At 32.9% G+C, this 19,992-nt stretch overlaps 5 protein-coding genes across 5 annotated transcripts; 3 read left to right on the forward strand and 2 right to left on the reverse strand.

The window, feature by feature from the left end:
* The first annotated feature begins 3,215 nt into the window (after nt 1-3,215).
* Nucleotides 3,216-4,261, forward strand: LOC123892008 (FBD-associated F-box protein At4g10400-like). Its single transcript, XM_045941863.1, has 2 exons — nt 3,216-3,725; nt 3,824-4,261. The coding sequence occupies exons 1-2, from the start codon at nt 3,216-3,218 to the stop codon at nt 4,259-4,261; spliced, it is 948 nt and encodes a 315-aa protein (XP_045797819.1).
* A 3,570-nt stretch (nt 4,262-7,831) lies between these two features.
* Nucleotides 7,832-9,221, forward strand: LOC123892009 (putative F-box/LRR-repeat protein At3g42770). The gene is made up of 3 exons (XM_045941865.1): nt 7,832-7,877; nt 7,992-8,714; nt 8,796-9,221. Exons 1-3 carry the CDS (start codon nt 7,860-7,862, stop codon nt 9,219-9,221), a joined length of 1,167 nt encoding a protein of 388 aa, XP_045797821.1. The 5' UTR covers nt 7,832-7,859.
* A 406-nt stretch (nt 9,222-9,627) lies between these two features.
* LOC123892010 (omega-hydroxypalmitate O-feruloyl transferase-like) lies at nt 9,628-11,290 on the reverse strand. Its single transcript, XM_045941866.1, has 2 exons — nt 10,856-11,290; nt 9,628-10,515 (listed from the first exon to the last, which is right to left on the reverse strand). The coding sequence occupies exons 1-2, from the start codon at nt 11,288-11,290 to the stop codon at nt 9,628-9,630; spliced, it is 1,323 nt and encodes a 440-aa protein (XP_045797822.1).
* Nucleotides 11,291-13,145: 1,855 nt separating this feature from the next.
* Nucleotides 13,146-16,383, forward strand: LOC123890233 (disease resistance protein RPM1-like). Its single transcript, XM_045939797.1, has one exon. It carries the CDS (start codon nt 13,312-13,314, stop codon nt 16,093-16,095), a length of 2,784 nt encoding a protein of 927 aa, XP_045795753.1. The 5' UTR covers nt 13,146-13,311; the 3' UTR covers nt 16,096-16,383.
* Nucleotides 16,384-16,503: 120 nt separating this feature from the next.
* On the reverse strand, nt 16,504-18,538 carry LOC123890177 (xyloglucan endotransglucosylase/hydrolase protein 2-like). Its single transcript, XM_045939728.1, has 3 exons — nt 18,442-18,538; nt 17,871-18,076; nt 16,504-17,166 (listed from the first exon to the last, which is right to left on the reverse strand). The coding sequence occupies exons 1-3, from the start codon at nt 18,493-18,495 to the stop codon at nt 16,794-16,796; spliced, it is 633 nt and encodes a 210-aa protein (XP_045795684.1). The 5' UTR covers nt 18,496-18,538; the 3' UTR covers nt 16,504-16,793.
* Nucleotides 18,539-19,992: the final 1,454 nt, after the last annotated feature.

The raw sequence follows: 19,992 nt of genomic DNA on the forward strand, positions 1-19,992 counted from the left end.
ACACGGTTCCATCTAAGCAGACTGACAGATGGCGATACTCAACATCGGTTACCCTTAATTGATCATTGAAGTGGAGATGGTTTGTGTTGGCTCGAGTTGTGCTTCAGATCAGGTAGTTTAACATCAACGCGATCCCCAAAAGATTCGATTTCTTGCGGTTATAGTAGATTGCAGCTAGGTGGTTGTTTTGTTGAAATTCTAAAATTTCTTTTTTTTTTTTTGAGTTGTGAACGAATGAAAAATGAGATAAAATACTCACCCCACCCCTATTTAATAATAAAAAAATATAAAGTTGAACTAATTAGCAATATTACATAAATTTAAAATATACAAATAGTAAGTTAATAAGTTAACTAGTCCCACACCCGTGCGATGCACAGGTGTTATGTGGTATTTTATATTATAATGTTGAAAAATTATTCGTATAAATTGTAACAATAAGTATTATAAAATGAAAATAATAATATAAAAGTGATGTACTTATCACTTCCTCCAACCAATATATATACCTATATGTATAGAGAATGAGTACGGACCATCAAAATTAAATGAATTTTTTTTTATGGGGTGCGTCAGCCAATGCAATAGTGCAACGCATAGGCGAGACACACTAAAATTGAATGAAATATGATAATGATAATGGTTATTATATATTTCAATCCCATAACCTAACTTTTTGCATAACCTTCACTCTTCTCTAAAATTATAATGTAATTAAGTCAATAATGTATACACTCTTCGTATTTTTTTGTGTGACTAAATTATAAACTCTTTGTTGTTTCTATGAAAACGGTTGACATTTAAATGGGATAAATGTTGAAAGAGAATCCAACTATGTTCATCTTCATTGTCACTAAGAAATGTTATAATAATGTAGAAAAGTGTAACATCTTGTGACATCAATTTTTGGATAATTGGAGAGATATAATTCAATAATAATGTAGAAAATTGTAACATCTTGTGATATCAATTTTTGGATAATTGGAGAAACATAATTCTTTATTATTTATTATGAGATTGATATAATATAAAAAAAAATAGAGATGAGAATGATATAATATAAGGAAGTGATGTGGAAACAAAAAAAAATAGAGATGAAAATGATATAATATAAGGAAGTGATGTGGCATTATTGTGTGATTTAATTGGATGTAAGTGGGTGATGTGGATTAGGGTTAAGATGGATAGTAGGAGAACTATCTAGGAATTATATATATAGATGTAATATCATTACCAATAAAAAAATTAAAATAAATGTCACATTTTAAAATTGAAACCAACTCCATATATATTATACTACTCACTTCGTCTCAAAATAAATGATCTAGTTGACCATCATTACGTTTGGCAATGCACAACTTTAATTAATAATATCTTAAATTATTTATTATTAAAAATTATAAAAATTATATATTTTAAAAATACCTATCAAGACAAATCAAACAACATCTTATATGCTAATATTTGCATATATATATATATATATTAGTAGAAAAATACAGTCAAAATAGATCATATAAATGGTAAACAAAGTAAAAAATATGTCATTTATTTTGGAACGGAAAAATTATAATTTTTAAATTAAATGTTTGATCTTAAAAAAAATTAAATTAAATATTTGATGTCTTTACATTCAAACTTCAAACTTTGAGGTGAATTTTACCAAAGTCAAACAAACCAATATGATTGCTTATAAGTTTTCCTAAGACGGTCAAGATTCGATTGTTCAGATTTTAAGATAAAATTATCTATTTAAAAATAATTAAAATTCAATTTTATAATTTGAACCTTTGAAGCTTGATCAAACGATATAGACATGCTGACCGTATATAGTCACACAACACTGAATCCAAATCCGGTTGAGGACCTTGACGACAACAACATACTCCCTCCGTCCCGTAATATAAGCAAAAAAAACATCTTTTTAATGTCCCAAAATATAAGCAAAAGACAATTTTTTGAATGCTAAAGTTACAAAATTACCCTTAGTCATAATTCACTATTGTTTAGTTTCCCAACAAACTTTTGGGTAGTTAGCTTATTTCAATATGACTTTTTAACTTTCATCATTCAAAAATTCAAAAAGCTAATTTTTTTCCATTAACAAGAAGTAATTATAACAAGGGTAATATGGGAAACTCAATTGTTTGTTTTGGTAAAATTTAGAGTTTCTTAATAAGTGGGAAAACTTTTTTTTTGCTTATATTTCGGGACGGAGGGAGTATATATATTGTTGGGCTAAACAAACATAGTGTGTCTGTGACTTTGGTTTGATAATCAATAAAAATTCTTTTTATATTTGAAACTTATTTCAAGGAAAAACACAAAAAGTCATATTTCGAATTATTATATGGTATATTTTTTTTAATAAATGTAATTTTTTTTCGTTGCTTATAATATGGAACAAAGATAGTACTATAGTACTACACATGAAGAATCCATTTTCCTGAATAGACACATTTTTTTAATTTACATTAGGAAGTTGAAAAATCCATTCCCCCTATCGCAAACTATTTTTTTTTTGAGTAAATCAGGTATTCTATGTGCGTGCAACTGTATAGATTAATCTCTCGAGCCTTGTGAAATTCAAATGAACGGCAAATTTTTTGTAAGAGTTTTAACACTGTTGCATGTCCAAGCGAGATTGAACCCAATACCTTGATTAAGATAGAAGAGATTCGTGCCGCCCCATTTAAGTGTTCTTGGGTCCCCCTACTGCAAACTTGAAACTATCGAAGTACGAGGGGTGCATTTAATGTTTTGTTTCTCCAAAATCCTTAAGCTAGCATATGTACTTCTCGAGATCATAGGTGCACTGCACGCAGCTGGAATATAGAAATGTCTTTTGATTGATAAAATCATCCTCCCTCTTAATTAAGACTTTGCAACTCGAGAAAGCAAATCACTTCAATGGCACTATCTACGAAGAGTCACAGACAAGTTCTATAAGTACTCCATCTAACTAAAAGACGGTTGAAATATTTACCTTCCTTATAGCATTGGTTGGTATTTTAATTTTTCCTTACCGTATTAGCAAGTTGCCGGACGAAACTCTCAGTCATGTTATCTCATTTCTTCCATCTGAAGATGCTTTTGCCACTCGTGAAATTTCTAAGAGGTGGAGGCCACTTTGGCTTTTATATCCTAGTCCCAATCTTGATTTTGATGATCAAAGGTTTTTTAAAAAAGGAGGTTCATATTCTAGTTTTAAGGATATGGTAAGTGCATCCATTTATACACGAAGACTGCACCGCCAACCCATCAAAAGCTTCTGTCTCAGATGTCACGATAACACAATAACTGCATTTGATGTTGTGATGTGGTTAATCGATGCAGCAGAACGCGGAATTGCATACCTTGACGTTCATTTACCCGACACACCTAAATTCGCTAGTTGTGTTTTTAACTTTAGAAACCTTGTTGTCCTCAAGTTGATAGGGATACATTTCATTCTTTTTGTATCTGCTCATCTTCCTTTGCTTAGAACTTTACATTTGAACAAAGTGAATTTTTTCAAGCATGATGCTATTATAGAAATTCTTAATGCTTGTCCAATTCTTGAAGATTTGGTAGTAAAAAATTGGTCTATTCAATATTGGTCAGTTGAGTATGATGGAGAGTGTAAAAGTTTACCTAATTTGGTCAGAGCAGATATTACTAACTTGTCTGCTTATGATGTTCATTTGGAAGCCTTTTATAATGTCAAATTTCTGCGGTTGAAAGAGGTTTGAATTTATATTTCATTTTTAAAAATTATTTCCTATTTTATTTAATAACTTCATCTATATTCTTATACATCATTTTTGTTTTGTAATTGTTGTAGATGTTTGGATGTGTGCCTGTTTTTTCCAATTTAACACATTTGGAGATCGTCTATGGAAGAGGTATTGGCTGGAGTTTCATATTTCGAGTCTTGGAGAATTGCCCTATACTTCAAAGTTTTGTCCTTGAAATTCCTTTAACACCAGATATTTATCATCTTTCCTTTTTAACACCAGATATTTATCATATTTGCTTCCCAACCCCAAGATATTTGCCTGAATGCCTTTCTTTACAGTTTAAAGAGTGTACTGTTACAAATTATAGACGACATGAACATGAGGTGCTATTTGTACAACATATTTTACTGATTTCAACAGCTTTGGAGACCATGAGAGTTTACGGTTCACCTTTATTGAATTCTGAGGAAAAGCTTGAAGCGGTAGAAGAATTAATGGCATTTCCAAGAAGCTCTTCAACATGCGAAGTTTATTTTGAATGATACTTGTTTGGCTAGCTGCAAATTGTAACAAGATGATTTTTTTGTACTTGGTTTCCCTTATATTGCAACAACTGGTTTTGGCTTCTATTGATTTGTCATACTCTGCAAAATAAAGAAAGTCTTGATCACTAAAATTATATATTATCCGAGTTGGATGCTTTTGTTCAGGGAGAAATAACTCCATGGGTTTATGCTTTTTTAGGTATGCAGCCAGACTTGCATCATAAGTGAGTTATCTATAGACGTTGAGTTCAATCTCTCTTAACTGGGTGAAGAGTTTGCGATACAATATTTATCACGGAATCAAGTTTAGAATGAATTAACATTTACAAGTTAGTTTCTATGCTGATAGTGATTACAGTGGGTGTTTGTCAGGAGTTGGTTATAGCTTATTATGGTCTTCGCTTGTAATTTTGTGCACATTCTCATTAAAATAGGTTAGTAAAATATTTAAAGGCTTACAGGGTAGAAAAGCGGCTAAGAAATCCGAAGACATACCTTGCAAACCTTGCAATAATTTATCAAGAGTTGTCTTCAACTGGTTAGATATGTACATCACAAATTATATCATAACTTTAACCCTTCTTTAATGAACACAATCATCCTTCGAAGGCCCCTTCAATTTGAAGAGCCAAAGTCAATAAAGAATAGACACCAGCTTATGGAAATATCCAGCTAGCCTCAGCTGCTCATCCAGTTCAACTAGCAACAAGTGAATCTGACCATAAGAATGGTGATATTTATCAGAAGCATCAAAATCATGAATTTCCTTGTTGATTTCAATCCAGCTAGACCCCGAACATCTCTTCTCAACTCCCAAACCCTTCATCTCACTCCGGATTTTCGTGACGTCACTCCACCGATTCCCTTCACCATACATATTAACTAGTGACTATAATGGCCACTGTTACTTGGTTCCAAAACCATCAGATTCTGAACCGCAACATGCTCATTTTCCATGTTTTTATGAACCTTTGCTCAATAAATCAACCATGCATCCATGATGTTCAACTTGAGGCCTAATACAGTAATCCTCAATCATACTCATAAACAAACGACGGGCCTCTTGTATAAACCCTGCATGAGTAACCCATTCGGCCTTGTTCCTTTCCTCTCCATTTCCTTAAACATGCTTAACGCCTCTTTCGCATAGCCTATGCAAGTCCATCAATATTGCCCATTCGGCCGCAATATTGCTGATGCGGTAGCCTATGCAACCGCATCGCACCGCAATTGTGGTGTGATCTTAATTCACGTGTACGACCGCATCAGAAGCCGCATCAGACGTTTTCGGCGATGTTCGTTCAAATTTTCTGACCAAAAAATAAAATTCATGAACTTTAAATCCTAATTTGTGTCAAATCTAATGTAAAATACTACTTTTAATGATCTCTCACACGTGTATTTTAAGAACATTCACATTAGTGTTTATGGAATAAACTAAGACTATGCAATGATGCATAAATAGTGTAGATACATAAAAGTTTCATTATATATAGCTTGTGAAATTTAAAAATGATTTCAAGCCGCCTCCAGCCGCATTGCGCGCTACAGCATCCGCATTGCGCGCTGCAGCATCCACACTGAACGCATTCGCAACAACCGCAACCGTTACCGCATTCGCAACCGCAATTTAAAACCTTGCATTCACCATCAAATAAAAATGTACGTATAAATGAGTACAAGCTGAAATCACAGATGTTATAGTAACTTCATCAGGAAATACCATTCACCCTTTCACCATTTCATAAAAAATCTTAACCACTTCATCATATCTCTTGTTCTTCGAATAACAACTCATCAAAGTTGTCCACGAAATTATATCCTTTGAAGGAATTTGTTAAACAAATACTCAACACGTTCAACATTCCCCAATTTTGCATACCCATCAATCACTGCGTTCCACGTGGCAGTGTTTTTTCTGTCAGGCATTTCATCGAACAGTTTCGCCGCAGATTCCATGTCATTATTCCTCACATGAGCAAAAATCGTCGTCGTCCAAGCATAAATTGATTCTTGTGATTTTAGATTGGAACATTGTTTTATGTTAAGGATTGTGTCTTTGAGACGAGTGTGTATGTTATTGTTGAAGTGTTGTTGTTGTTGGAGTGTCAGTGTGTGTTTTGGAATTGAGAATTGTTTGGCTACAAGCATTTGCATTAAACAGATGAATTGTTTGGCTACAAAAATTGTCAGTGTGTGTTTACTGTACTACTTTGGTAACATTCCGAAAAATGTATGTTGGGGGAAGGAGATTTTAGAGATGAAATAGAGCCATGCTAGAGCACTTACTCAGCAGGAGGTTCTATAGCTATGCAGCTCATTTGAGTTATGAGTGTGTGGGTGATGCGGACAGAGAGAAATCACGGGTTGTTTAGAGGCTCAGTTAGCACCGAGCACCAAATGTTGGACAAGATCAAGCTTTTTTTTTTAGGTGGTTGAAGGTGAAAAATGTCACTTTAGCTTTAAACTACCATAGCTGGTGGTCTAGTAATTTGCCGTGTCTGAGCTTTGTATAGTTTTTATTTTTGGCTTTTTCTACGACACTTTTGTAACTATTTTTTGGTCTTCTCTGGTACGCCTTATGCTGAGGATATCTTCTGATTTAGTTTAATATATCTCATTTTGGCTTGTTCAAAAAAAAAAAAACAAACATAATCATTCTTGTAATTAAAATATTAAGTTTTGCACTCCTTAAATTATAAATAACATAAAAAAATAATCATAAAAAAATTAACTTTTTTATGATTTCATTACAAACATAATCCTAAGATTTCCTTTCCTTCGAAAGTCCCTTAAGAGCAAAGAGGTGATTCGTGATGTGACCTGGAAGGCTGCTAGCAAGAGGTTCTGCAAGAAATAAGGAGCGTTTAGAAGGACAAATCTGCGGTCCGTGGCTTTGGGCATCACGTTAAACAAAGGACTTGCATAAGATTAATATGGAAAACAATTTATTGAACTTGTGGTGTATTCAATTCTCTAAACATTAAATTCTTTGTATCATTAAATCCTATATTTATATTTTTAGGTAGATTAATATATGTGCCTTAAGGCACAAGTTAACATGACCCATATCTTTAAATAAGGTACACCGCAACTCACAACTCCGCATATTTCTTATGGGATCTGATGCGAGTTTGAACCCTATAGTCGAGCTTTTGGGCTAACAGGTCAAACGTCCGGTTACTCTGATATAGCCATTCGTTCATGTTAAATCCTTTCACGTTTTAATCTTTTGAGAGCAAAGAATCTACAATGCACCCAATCGAACTTTTAATTTGTTGGGAAAAACAAAACACTAAATGCAGCCGCTCAAATTAAATTCAAATTCAAATTCAACCTCTCCAATATGAAAATTGAAAAGTCATTTCTTCTTTCCATTATTTTTTCGGTAAAAACAAATGCAGTTGGAATAAATAAATACAGCTTATGGTAATCATCCTTTACACTAAATTACTTCTCGAGAAAGCTAATGATAATTAGTGTCATTAATTAACTATTGAAATAAAATTTCTATAAATTCTCATATAGTCCAATTTCAAATACATACTAGAAACAAGAAAACGGCTGAAAAGTTTAGGATTAATTTCTTGGTGCTATGAAATCTTTAGAATATGTAAGTTACAGTATATAATGTATATTGCTTTACTTCTATTACATGCAAAATCAGTTTTTTTTTTTTTCCATTTTCTTATGTATTTTAAATTTTTCTTTGAATTTCTGAATGCAGATGGGAGATATGGATGACAGGATTAGCAATTTTCCGGATGAAATCCTCGGTCACATTATCTCATTTCTCCCAACTGAAGATGCCTATGAGACTCGTATACTTTCTAAGAGATGGTATCCACTTTGGTTCTTATATCCTAGTCCCAATCTTGACTACGATTATTCGCGGTTTATAAAAAATGGCAAAAATGGTTCTGACTTTAAATTTATGGTATATGATACCATTTTTATGCGAAGTGAGCATCAACCTATCAAAAGCTTTCGCCTTAGATATGTTGATAATGTTATATACACAGTGGTTGCCATGGAGTGGTTAACCAAAGCAGCAGAACAAGGCATGGAGTACTTAGACATTCATTTTTGTGATATGAATATCTTTAATTGTATGCTTTCTGTTTTTAGTTTTCGAAACCTTGTTGTTATCAAGTTGAAAGAAGTTCGCGTCGTGGTGTGGTCATCTGCTGTTGACCTTCCCTCGCTTAGAATTTTACATTTGAACAAAGTCCATTTCGATGATCGAATGGATCTTTTTTATGTTCTTAATGGTTGTCCAATTCTTGAGGATTTGGAAGCGAAAAATACATCTCTATTATTTGGTTGGTTATACGATTTTGAAGAGTTTAAAGACTTTAATAATTTGGTTAGGGCAGACATTACGCAATTTTCAGATGACGAAGTTCCTCTGAAAGCCTTTCATAATGTGGAATTTCTTCGGTTGGAAAGGGTATGACTTTTTATTTAAATCTTTAATTTATTTTATGATTTTATCATAATGTCTTATAGTTATTTTTTCCAACTGTTGCAGGTCATCTATTGTGTGAGTCCTGTGTTTTTTAATTTAACTCAGCTGGAGTTTGTCTTCGGAGGAAGTACTGACTGGAAATTTATATTCGAAGTAATGAAGAATTGCCCCAAGCTTCAAATTTTAGTCGTTGAAATGCCTTTAACCCGATATCGTTACCGTGTTTCCTGGTTTCCAGATAATTTGCCTGAATGCCTATCTTTGCAGTTTAAAAGCTGTACTGTTAACAATTATAGAGGGCTGAAACATGAATTGAAATTTTTACGGTATATTTTGGGAATTTCAACATCTTTGGAGAGCATGAGAATCAGCAGTTTACCTTCCTTGGAGACCTTGGAAAAGCTGGAATTAATGTTGAAAGAATTAATTGCATTGCCAAGGAGTTCTTCTACATGTAAAGTTTTTTTGAATGATGATTGTTTTGCTTGATGGCAATTATTCCTAAATGTTACTTTTTATATAATTTGTAATATTTGGTTAAGGTTGTTATTTTGTCTTCAACTTTTCAAATTAAATAAAATGATGTATTATCTGATATTGATGTTTTGATTCAGGGTGAAATAACTCCATAAGTTTACATGATTAACCAAAATAAAAATGCTAACATATTAGTTTTTAGATGTCTTAGATTTTAATATGGTCCCAACTCTACAAAATTGGCTTGTATTGTGAGGATAGTCATTACTTTATAAACACATACTCATGTTATTTCGCAATTGATGTGAGACTTCTTAACAATAATGATAATCATTCATCTTGTAAATAGCAAATGAACTCAAACATTATTTAGGCAATATCAAAACAATACCAATTGATCATTAATACAAAATAAGATCTAAGTTTCTAACATTATCCTACAAAACTCTTGCAATTGATCTTGAGGTAAACTCAAACATATATTAATCCCCCCTTCATCTTTTGTTCCTGGCAACAACATAACCAAACCAGGCTTAACTATAAGTGGAGTAGCACATTTCAATCTACCCCAAGCAAATATCTCACTCTCTAATCCCAATCTCCACCATGCCACCAAAGAGAAACTATCTTCCTTACAAGGCACGCCTCTATTCAATTCTAACCAATCTATTCCCGATTTAATATACTCGTCATTCAATCTTTCAATCCCTTCTTGCACTTTCCGTATAACAAAATCATCTTCTAGTTCCATAAGTTCCTTAACAGTTGCTCTCGCAAAGCCAGGAACTAATGCATTTCCTGCAAACCCGTTTGGAAGTTCGGGAACAACCTTTTTTCTAACATCAACTGGAAACAATATTGTTGACACTTTCTCCTCTGACATCTTTGTCGCTATGCTTCTCGCTTTCCATATTTTTGCAGCGACAACTTGAAATGTTGTGATGTTTTTTAATGTTATGTTCTCTAAAGCTTTCTTTTTTAAGCTTGCAATTTTTTGTGGTGATAAATGAAGTACATGAATTTGATTCTCTACAAAGGTTTTTTTAACATTGGTGCTAGTTGTTCCACGTATTGTGAACAAATTTTCTGTGTTTGTAGATTTTGAGTATTCAAAATGTGGATGACTTATTTTTGGTGGATTTCGAGCTCTCAGTAGTGTTCTGTCTGCATTAGGTACTATGATGAAATCGTCTCCGCGTGTTAGAGATGCCAAATTTGCCTCGAATTCTCTTACTGCTATACCGTCGAGTATGCAATGATTGTAATGAGAAGCTAGTGCTAAACTTCCACATCCAAATTGTGTAAGCTGTCATAAAACAACAAATTATATACAACATTGAAGTATTAAAATAAGAGAGATCTAAATTTTTATACTTTTTGTGACACGCCGCAAAATGAAATCTAGGAAGTAATAGAATCCGAAAGAAAGAAAAAAAAAAGCTTAATTACAGTTTTGGCCCCCTTATTTTGTTCTGCTTACAAGAATGGCCCCCCTATTTTATTTTCAATCGATTTTAGTCTCTCTCAAACAATTCTAGTCTCATGTGTCACATTTTTAAAATATGGGGACCAAAGCTGGTTGAAATTAAAATAGGGTAATCACTTTCGTGTAATTAAGCAAAAAAAAAACACGAAAAGAAAATAACCTGTAAGGAAGCAAGTGGAAATTCTTTAAGGTCAGTTTCTTCATCACCCTCTTCAAGCAAGAAAACAACCAATTCCTTTAACTCAGGATTAGGTGCTGAAATAATACCAAATTCACTTAACTTTCTATCCGTTTTTGCAGCAGCAACAACAATACCGGCATCATTACAATCAATTTCAAATCGATTTTTCTCTTCCAAACTCGGTACAAGCCGGCCGGCCATAAAACCATAATGCACAAGCATTTTACCAAGTGAATTATATAATTTGCTACAAATCTCAGAAAAGCACATTTGGTTGGTTGGAGGATCAAAGAAAGAGGCAGAATCTTGGTATACAACAAGGGACAAATCAATATTTGACAAGAACATTCTCTTAGAGGGTGTTGGTTGATCAGGAGCTATCACTAGTTTTTCAACTAGTTCAATTTTTCCCATTTTGAATACAATTTTTTTCTATTGAAGTTGTTCTAATACAAAACAAATTAAGATTTGTTCACCCTTAAATATATAGAATAATTTTTTTTTTAAAAGAAGTTGGCAGAATTTAATTTGTAAATTTATGACTAGGCCAGTTTCTTATCTTAATTAACACTACTCTCAAGTTACATGTATGTCATATGGAAAAAAAATGTTACTTCCTAGAGTAAATGATGTGTGAATGTAACTGCAACTATATTTTGTAACAAGCCACAAGAATTTACTAGGTTTGGGAACGGACCAATATTGTACAATATTTAACTGTAGGAATTAATACTAAAACTAAAATAAAAATGTATTATGCAATATTAAGTTTTACATTTTCTCATAAAAGCATTCAGTTTTGGTTTATTTTAGCAAATTCTTATTTACCCATAGCTACAAATTGGGTAGAGTAATTAACCCATCTGTGTTGGCAGCAATCAAAACCATCCATTTCTCTTGTATATATATGTTATAAAAAATATATATTTTACAATATTAGTAATTAAAAATAGTGTTATTAGTGTTGTACCAAAAATAAATAAAAATTGTGTTATTAGAGAAAAACTAGGAGCTCCCTTAAAAAAAATTAATTTTTATGGGAGAGATTATTATAATATTTTAAATAAGTATGCGAAAACTCATTCAAAAAATGTAATAAGTATACATGAGTTTATTTAAAAATAGTGACCAAAACTATGGATAGAAAATATTTGAAGGGTTATTGTTTGATGAAATTTTTTAGAAGGATTAAAACTTATATAAACATTATGATGGTAGAGCAATTTAAATATTCAAAACTAAATTTCTTAAAATCTCATGATTTACTCCAAAGGTTCATATATTTAGGATGTGATGCAATATATTGTGAGAACCAGCTTCTCACGACTTCATATTTTTTCTTCTTCTTGTTTTTGATATCTAGCTGTTCATTTTTTTCATGTACATTAGTGACCTTTCCAATTATCCTCATTAATTCACATCCAATACTTATTATCGATTTTCTAGGTTCTTATGCAAATAAATTCGGTTTCATTTTCCTGACAAAAAAACCAGTTTCATTTCATCTACATTGATAAAAAGAAGCTCTTCAACTTCAAGTTTACTCCTTGATCTAAACCAGTCATCAAGAGACACAATCAAGAAGCAGCACATTGTCAGCCAACTCTAAATACCAAGCTTCTTTCTCAAATGTTTACAAGATGATAATCGTCCTCTTCAAAATTAAGTTTAACCTACAATGGCACATTACTTTTAAGCACACTTGACACGAGGGAAATAAATACGCAGATTGGTTGGCTAATTTCAACCTTAGCCAAAGTTCGTTTGATGTAAGAAATTTGGAAACTCCTCCTAGAGAATTCCAGGATCATCTTTTTGATGACATATCTGGAACTTGCATGCTAAGGAATGTTACTGTAGTCGTGTAATTCTTTCTTTGAGATTTGCCCTCTTTCTTTCACAATAAAAAAAAAAAAGAAAACGCATCGTATCATATGTTATTAATTATTGACGTATTACCGGATATTTTATCGGTGTTTGTGCTTCATAGATTATGATAGAGCAGTTTGAACATTCAACTATTATTATTTATTACAACCACATGGCAAACAAAAAACCGACCTAAAGGCAGAGTCTGTTACTTTTATTTTTTTTATAACATTTGACTTAACATGCATTGTCTAACTTTTTATTGTTAATCTACACTAACAGCTAATTAAATCACATGGTATTTTTTTTTTATTTTTTGACCGAATTAAATCACATGATACAGCTTGCATTTGGACGAAAAAATTAAAAATGAAAAAATGACAAATCTTTAGGTACTCAATAGATAATAAACAATGACCTAGAGGAAAACTCAACAAAGTCAATGAATGACACCGTTGGGCATTATGCTATATACTATATCTTGAAGGACTAGTAGCATTTTTCTCATCATTCATCTCACTCATAATATTATTAGCAGATTGAAATCAAAAGATACATACAACAAAATGTGTGATCCGCGTGCAAGTATACTTTCATGTGCTCGCGAAAACTTGGTTCCACTAGCCCGCAAACATTTGCTTCCACTTGCCATTGATCATTTGCTTCCAATACTTAAGGAAGCAGTCAACATGATTAGGGGTGTCCCAAATGATGAAATTACACACATGAAACATGAACTCGAAAGCATTGAAGACGCCATCCATGAAGCAGATAAAATGGCTGATGCTGAAGGCGCCAACCCAAGTGATGGAACCAGAGAAAAGATCAACCAGCTGATAGAAGCATCTTTTCGCATACAAGATCTCATTGATGAATACATCATCCGTGAGGAGCAACAACTTCCGGATCCTGGATGTGCTGGTGGTGGTTCTGACTATGTCAAAACTAAGATTCTCCGTCTTCAAATAGCCCATGATATTCAGAACATCAAATCCCGAATTCGTGAAATAAAAGAAGATACAAGTTCTGAAACGGATCATGAAGGATCAAGCAGTTCTATTACAAACCCGAATGCCACATTATTGCAGAACCTTCGAAAGGCTCCTTTTTACATGAAGGAAGCTGATGTTGTCGGCTTTGAAAAGCCAAGAGACAAATTGGTTGATTGGCTGGTAAAGGGAAGAGATGAGCTCACAGTCGTCTCCGTGGTAGCAATGGGAGGGCAAGGAAAAACCACTCTTGCTAGAAAAGTTTTTGAGAGCAAAGAGGTCGTGGGATGCTTTGAATATCGTATATGGATCACAGTGTCACAATCATACAATATAGAAGAGTTGCTGAGAGGCATCTTGAAGGATCTTTGCGAACAACAAAAAGTCAATCCTCCTCAAATGATTCATGAAATGAATAAAGAGTCATTAGTGAAAATAGTGAGAAACTACTTGCAGGAGAAAAGGTACGTTGTAGTTTTTGATGATGTATGGAACTCATCTTTTTGGGCTGATATTAAATTTGCTATGATTGATAAACAAAAAGGTTGTAGGATATTAATCACCACTAGGATCATGGATGTTGCCACTTCCTGTAGGGAATCTTCTTTTGTTGAAATTCATGAACTGAAAGGTCTAGATCATGAACAATCATTAAAATTGTTCAATAAGAAGGCATTTTATGACTTGAACGGATGTTGTCCGGAAAATCTTGTTCATATATCTTCTAAAATTGTTGAAAAATGTAATGGATTGCCACTAGCAATTGTAGTCACCGGCGGTCTTTTATGCAAAAATAGAAATACAATTGAATGGTATAAGTTTAATGAAAATATCAAGCCAAAGTTAAAGAAAGATTCTTTGATAAACAAAATTTTAGTTCTCAGTTACCATGATTTGTCTTACAATCTCAAGTCATGTCTGTTATATTTTGGAATGTATCCTGAAGATTGTAAAGTTAATTCAGAGAGACTAATTCGGCAATGGATAGCTGAAGGGTTCGTAAAGGAGGAAGAGGGAATGACTTTGGAAGAGGTTGCAGAAGGATACTTAACAGAATTAATTCATAGAAGTTTGGTGCAAGTAGTTTCAATCAACATTGGCGGAAGAGCAAAAAGGTGTCGTGTTCATGATCTAGTGCATGATATGATCCTTAAAAAAATTGAGGATTTAAGTTTTTGCAAGAATATTAGTGAGGATGGGCAATCAACTTCAAATGGAATAGTTCAACGCCTATTAATAACAACCAATTCGGATAATTTAATGGAAAATATTGAAAGCTCACATGTTCGATCACTGATCGTTCTCAAACCTTACACATTACATGAATCTGTTGTAAGGAAAATTACTACAAAATACAGGTTTTTGAAGGTGTTTGATGCTGAACTTGCTGGAGAAATTGAAGTTCCTGAAGATTTGGGAAGTTTGAACCACTTGAAGTATTTTAGTATCAAGGCATTTGAACAGGAAACTGAACTTCCACAATCCATTGGCATGCTTGAGAACCTAGAGACCTTGGATTTAACAGGTGCATCAGTCCTTGATTTTCCCAAAGAAATTTGTAAACTTAGAAAGTTAAGACATTTTCTAGGCAACCTAATGTATTTGGTTGAACTGAAGGATGGTATTGGAGACATGACATCCCTACAAACTCTATGGAAGGTATATTTAAATGACAATGATGAAGACATAGAGTTAATCGAAGAGCTAGGAAAACTGAAGCAACTAAAGAAATTGGGCTTGGAAGGTGTCGGGAAAAAACATACGAGTGTTTTATCTTCCTCAATCAATAAGATGCAACAAATGGAAAAACTATCTATTAAATCACACGAATCAGACGAATACATTGATTTGGATTTGGATTTACCTAAGCTTCAATATCTTGTACTGGAAGGTCAGTTGGAGAAGTTACCGGAGTGGATTGAAAAGAATCAAAATCTTGTTAAACTGAAGCTTGTTTCATCCAAGCTACCCGAGGATTCAATGAAATTACTCAAAAGTATGCCAAACTTGTTGTCTATTTCTCTCATTGAAAATGCTTATGTAGGTGAAACCTTACATTTTCAAAATGAATGGTTTAAGAATTTGAAGGAACTATATCTTGAGAATTTGGATAACTTAAAAGACATCCTTATTGACCAAGGTGCGTTGCCTTCTCTGAGAAAGTTCCACATACACTCATTTTCAGTCCTCCAGCTCAAGACGATACCAACCGACATTCAACACTTAAAGAAGCTTGAAGATCTCAGGATTAGTGTTGTGTGTGACAAATTTATGCAGAACCTTTTACTCAATGGAGGAAAAGACCATTGGATCTTCAAGCAAGTGCCCTTTGTAGAAATTAAAGATCGGCGTGAATTGTAGGTGATGGGCATCGGTACGATGGAAATTCAAATTTCTTAGTGGCATTGTTTCTCTTTTCTGTTTCTATTTTGAGCACTTTCATTCTGTTATTTTGTAATTGTCAAACCTTATTCTAGTTAGTTAGATGTAGTCAAAGTTAGTTACATTAACTAACTTGTTAGTTAGCTACTGGTTGGTTACTTGTTTCTCAAGTTAACTAACTTAGTGTGCTAGTTCTATAAGTAGTGTTGGTTCATGATTGTATTTCACAACTTTTCACTTCCATTAATCAATAAAGAACACTACTTTCTCTCCTCTTTTAGTTTTCATTCAACTCTCAAGTGTTAGAAACTCCGCCGACTTTTTCCAAAGTTAAATTAATGAAAAACGATAAATGCAGAATAAAAAAGCACAAAGATTGATAACAGATTTCAGCAAAATACTATGTGCCTACATCTCTGAGCTGCTGCACACCTTTCTATTGAGTATTGAAAAGAGAAATTTACACAAAGTGGGTGTTTTTAGAAAAAAGTTGTTTTTCATGTGTACTCCCTCGTCCCATTTTATAAGACATTTTTTGACTAAATACACTATCCAACGACTAGTAAGTAGTAACTATAAAGTTGTATGTACATACTTAAATTTTACAAAGCTCCATAGTTTATGTACATGACTATGAATATATTTCATCATAATGATAACTTATCATTCATTCTGAGTCACCTGTTTTGACATTCTTTATGCAATTGTCCTCTATCAGAACAATAGTCATACAACAAATGTTTCCTCCTCACATTTTCATACTCTCTTTGTTCTTGTGGATTTAGTTCCCAATATTTCTTGCTATTCCACCATAAATGGGGAGAATAGCAATTATATTTGTTGTGATTTTGCCATTGGCATCCATGAATGTTGAACCCTTGGAATTGAGCCAAGAAAGGTGCTTGCTTCCAATCAATTTTCTTACCATTAGATGCCCATGGTTCTCCATTCCATATGCTGACCTTAACTTGCATTTCATGTGAAGGAAATCTTACTCCAATGTTTGACCTGTTCTTGAATATCCTAATGGGTGTTTCATCCACATAAAACCTGAAAATTTTAATAATGTTGCAAAGAAAATTAACATTTGGTAAAATCAAATAATTGTTTATTCCAATGTTTGAATAAAAAGATCTTTGACGTAACTAAGTTGCTAGAGACATTGCATTTGATATGATGATTCAAACATCAGATCTTGGACATTATTATTTTGGACCATAGCTATTAAAAATGCACATTTGTATTTTAGGCTAATTGTACTTATGACTCCCTAACTGTTACAAACTTGCGATTTTGACCCCTTAACTTTTATAATAGCACTTTTAGCCCCTTAATTTTCACAAACTTGCAATTTTATCCGCTGACCAAGTCAACGCACATGTGGCCAGTGACTCACATGCCACGCGGACAATGATCCACATGCAACAACAACATATGTGGCAAGCCATCCTGACGTGGCATGTGAGTCATTGCTCACGAGCAAGACATGTTGATGTGACATGTGAGTCACTTGCCACATGTGCATTGAGTTGGTCAAAATCAGTGGGAGACATCCTTTTGCAAAAGAAGCTAAAGTTAGGGGGTCAAAATTGCAAGTTTGTGAAAATTAGATGTCAAAAATACAATTTAGCTTTTATTTTATAATTGAAAATATCGAGTTTCTGTTTAGACCGTTTGATCAAGTTCAAACACCATCAAAGTTTTAAATAAATGAACGTTTATAACCTCGACTACAAGAATAAGGGTGTACTTACACTATTTGGTGTTGGTTCCAAAGGATTCCATAGGTATGAAAATCAACCGTTGGATCAAACCATAGACTATGCCTTTGTTCTCTCCCCCCTTCATCACTTACAAACACATTTGTTTGCAATGTATAAGCCCTTCCTTTGTTGCCCAATAATTCGAAGTCAATCTCATCATGATTCCCTCCCAAATGTTCCAAGGCCTTTGAAGTAAGCTGCAATTACCAAGAGGAAAATATACATAATTAGAGTAACCTTAACAACTTCTTAATAGTTATAAATTGCAATGAGCAATTTTAGAGATTCATATAACAACATCACAAGCAATTTGCGGTATAGTTATCACGAGAATAGATCCTCTCAATTGTGATGTATATATTCACCGGAGACAAAGCGGTGAACAAGCACACCCTTCAAACTTTATCTTTCCATATTTTTGTTTCCTTTTGTTTTTAATTAAGGCCAACTCCGGCCGAGATTTCATATAAGAAAGTTTTTATGATTACGGGAGAGTTAGGGTCTACTCTCGATAACCACAATTGCAATTTAGAATCATGAAGGTAAAAGGTAAATTTCATACATAAAAAGCTGTAACTACTCCTAGCGAGTCCTTGTTGGGTGTCTTTATTCTCATCTGAAAGAATCCAGAAGCATATTCCAATTTTGATTTGAACCCAGCCCCTACATATATATTGGAGAAATTAAATTAACTAAAGTAAATAAATTTGAGAAACTAAACTATAATATGTAGTCACTCTTTTTTCATTAAAAGTATGAGCTATTTTATATAACTTGTTACTATTTCATCATAAACACCAATATAAAGGATTGATCCATTTTTGTTTTAGATGTCACCAATAAAATTAGTGGAATTTGCATGTGAATAAATTGTCACGTTACTCATGCCACTATATGAAAGACACTTCCTTGGTAGTAACCTACGTAAAGTTGATTATACTTAATACTTTACATCAATATGTTATTAGACTTTGACATTTTTAACTTTTTAGGTGCATCTTCTACTAGTAAACAAATTTCTCGTGTTGATAAGCTCATCGTTAATTAGTCCAAAAATAAATAAATTAATTGTTAATTTTCAATTTATTTATTTGGCAAATTTACATATTTAGTACTTTAGTCTTTTATATTTTTTTAATAAAATTTTAGTCATTTTTTCATGTTTGAATATGAATTTCAAGCTTTAAATTTATAATTTTATTTCTTTGTTCACTTTTAATCATAAATATATCTATGCCACAAAAGAAAATCATAGATTTGAAACTTGAAAAATAAAAAAACAAACATGGATAAAGACCAAATAGGGCTAAAATGATGTAAACAAAATCATAAAGAACTAAATCATTACATGAAATTAAGTTAAAAAACTAAAAATACAATTTTGCCTATTTATTTTGATGCGAGTATATTTAGTTTCATAAATCAGCATAAATTCACATCGATTTGGAGGATATACAAGTAATTAAACTAAGTCCAGTAAGTGGGCTTACATGTAAATTTTTCTATTTGGGTCCATATATTTTTCTTAGCTCCCAAATTTCTTTGATGTTTCCGCTTTATGCCGTATGCTTCTTTTTCCCCTCCTGAATTTTACGTTTTTGCCCTTTAATAAAAACTTCGGTTGCTACGAACAGAATTTTTTTTGCCTTAAAAAAAAATTGGTTTCTGTTAACCGAATTTTCCCTGAATTTGAACTAGAAAAAACTTCGATTTCTACAAACCGAAGTTTTTATCAAGGATAAAATTAGAATATTTGGGGTATAAAAGATATATGGGAAGCCTATGGAGAAAATATCGATTTCTTTTCTTGTTTCAGGAGTTAAGTTTGAATCTACATTTCGAACTACAGTAATATTTAGTTTGGAAAACGTTTCTGCTAGCTAAGCATTCCAAATCGGTTCTTTAAAAGACAAAACTAGTAACTTATCATTCAGTTACATTTTTATTCGTCCAAATCACCATAAACCAACCTCTAAACCCTACTAGCTTATAAAAAAAAAAAAAAACCTCTAAACCCTACTATAGGTTCACAAAGGGGTGGAAAAGCGGGAAAGCTCGTCCTATTTAGGCTCGACCCGCTTAAGAGCGTCTAAAAGCCAGCGTACGAGCTCCG

The sequence above is a fragment of the Trifolium pratense genome, linkage group LG6 (genome assembly GCF_020283565.1).
Source record: "Trifolium pratense cultivar HEN17-A07 linkage group LG6, ARS_RC_1.1, whole genome shotgun sequence".
Taxonomy (NCBI): Eukaryota; Viridiplantae; Streptophyta; class Magnoliopsida; order Fabales; family Fabaceae; genus Trifolium; species Trifolium pratense.

Coding starts and splice junctions, on each gene's coding strand:
- LOC123892008 (XM_045941863.1), top strand. CDS start 3,216: ATGGTAAGTGCATCCATTTATACACGAAGACTGCACCGCCAACCCATC. Junction 3,726..3,823: donor AATTTCTGCGGTTGAAAGAG/GTTTGAATTTAT, acceptor TAATTGTTGTAG/ATGTTTGGATGTGTGCCTGT.
- LOC123890233 (XM_045939797.1), top strand. CDS start 13,312: ATGTGTGATCCGCGTGCAAGTATACTTTCATGTGCTCGCGAAAACTTG.
- LOC123892009 (XM_045941865.1), top strand. Junction 8,715..8,795: donor AATTTCTTCGGTTGGAAAGG/GTATGACTTTTT, acceptor CAACTGTTGCAG/GTCATCTATTGTGTGAGTCC.
- LOC123892010 (XM_045941866.1), bottom strand. CDS start 11,290: ATGGGAAAAATTGAACTAGTTGAAAAACTAGTGATAGCTCCTGATCAA. Junction 10,516..10,855: donor TTCCACTTGCTTCCTTACAG/GTTATTTTCTTT, acceptor GTTTTATGACAG/CTTACACAATTTGGATGTGG.
- LOC123890177 (XM_045939728.1), bottom strand. CDS start 18,495: ATGAGAATAAAGACACCCAACAAGGACTCGCTAGGAGTAGTTACAGCT. Junction 18,077..18,441: donor GAGTAGTTACAGCTTTTTAT/GTATGAAATTTA, acceptor TGGTAATTGCAG/CTTACTTCAAAGGCCTTGGA. Junction 17,167..17,870: donor TGGAACCAACACCAAATAGT/GTAAGTACACCC, acceptor TAAAATTTTCAG/GTTTTATGTGGATGAAACAC.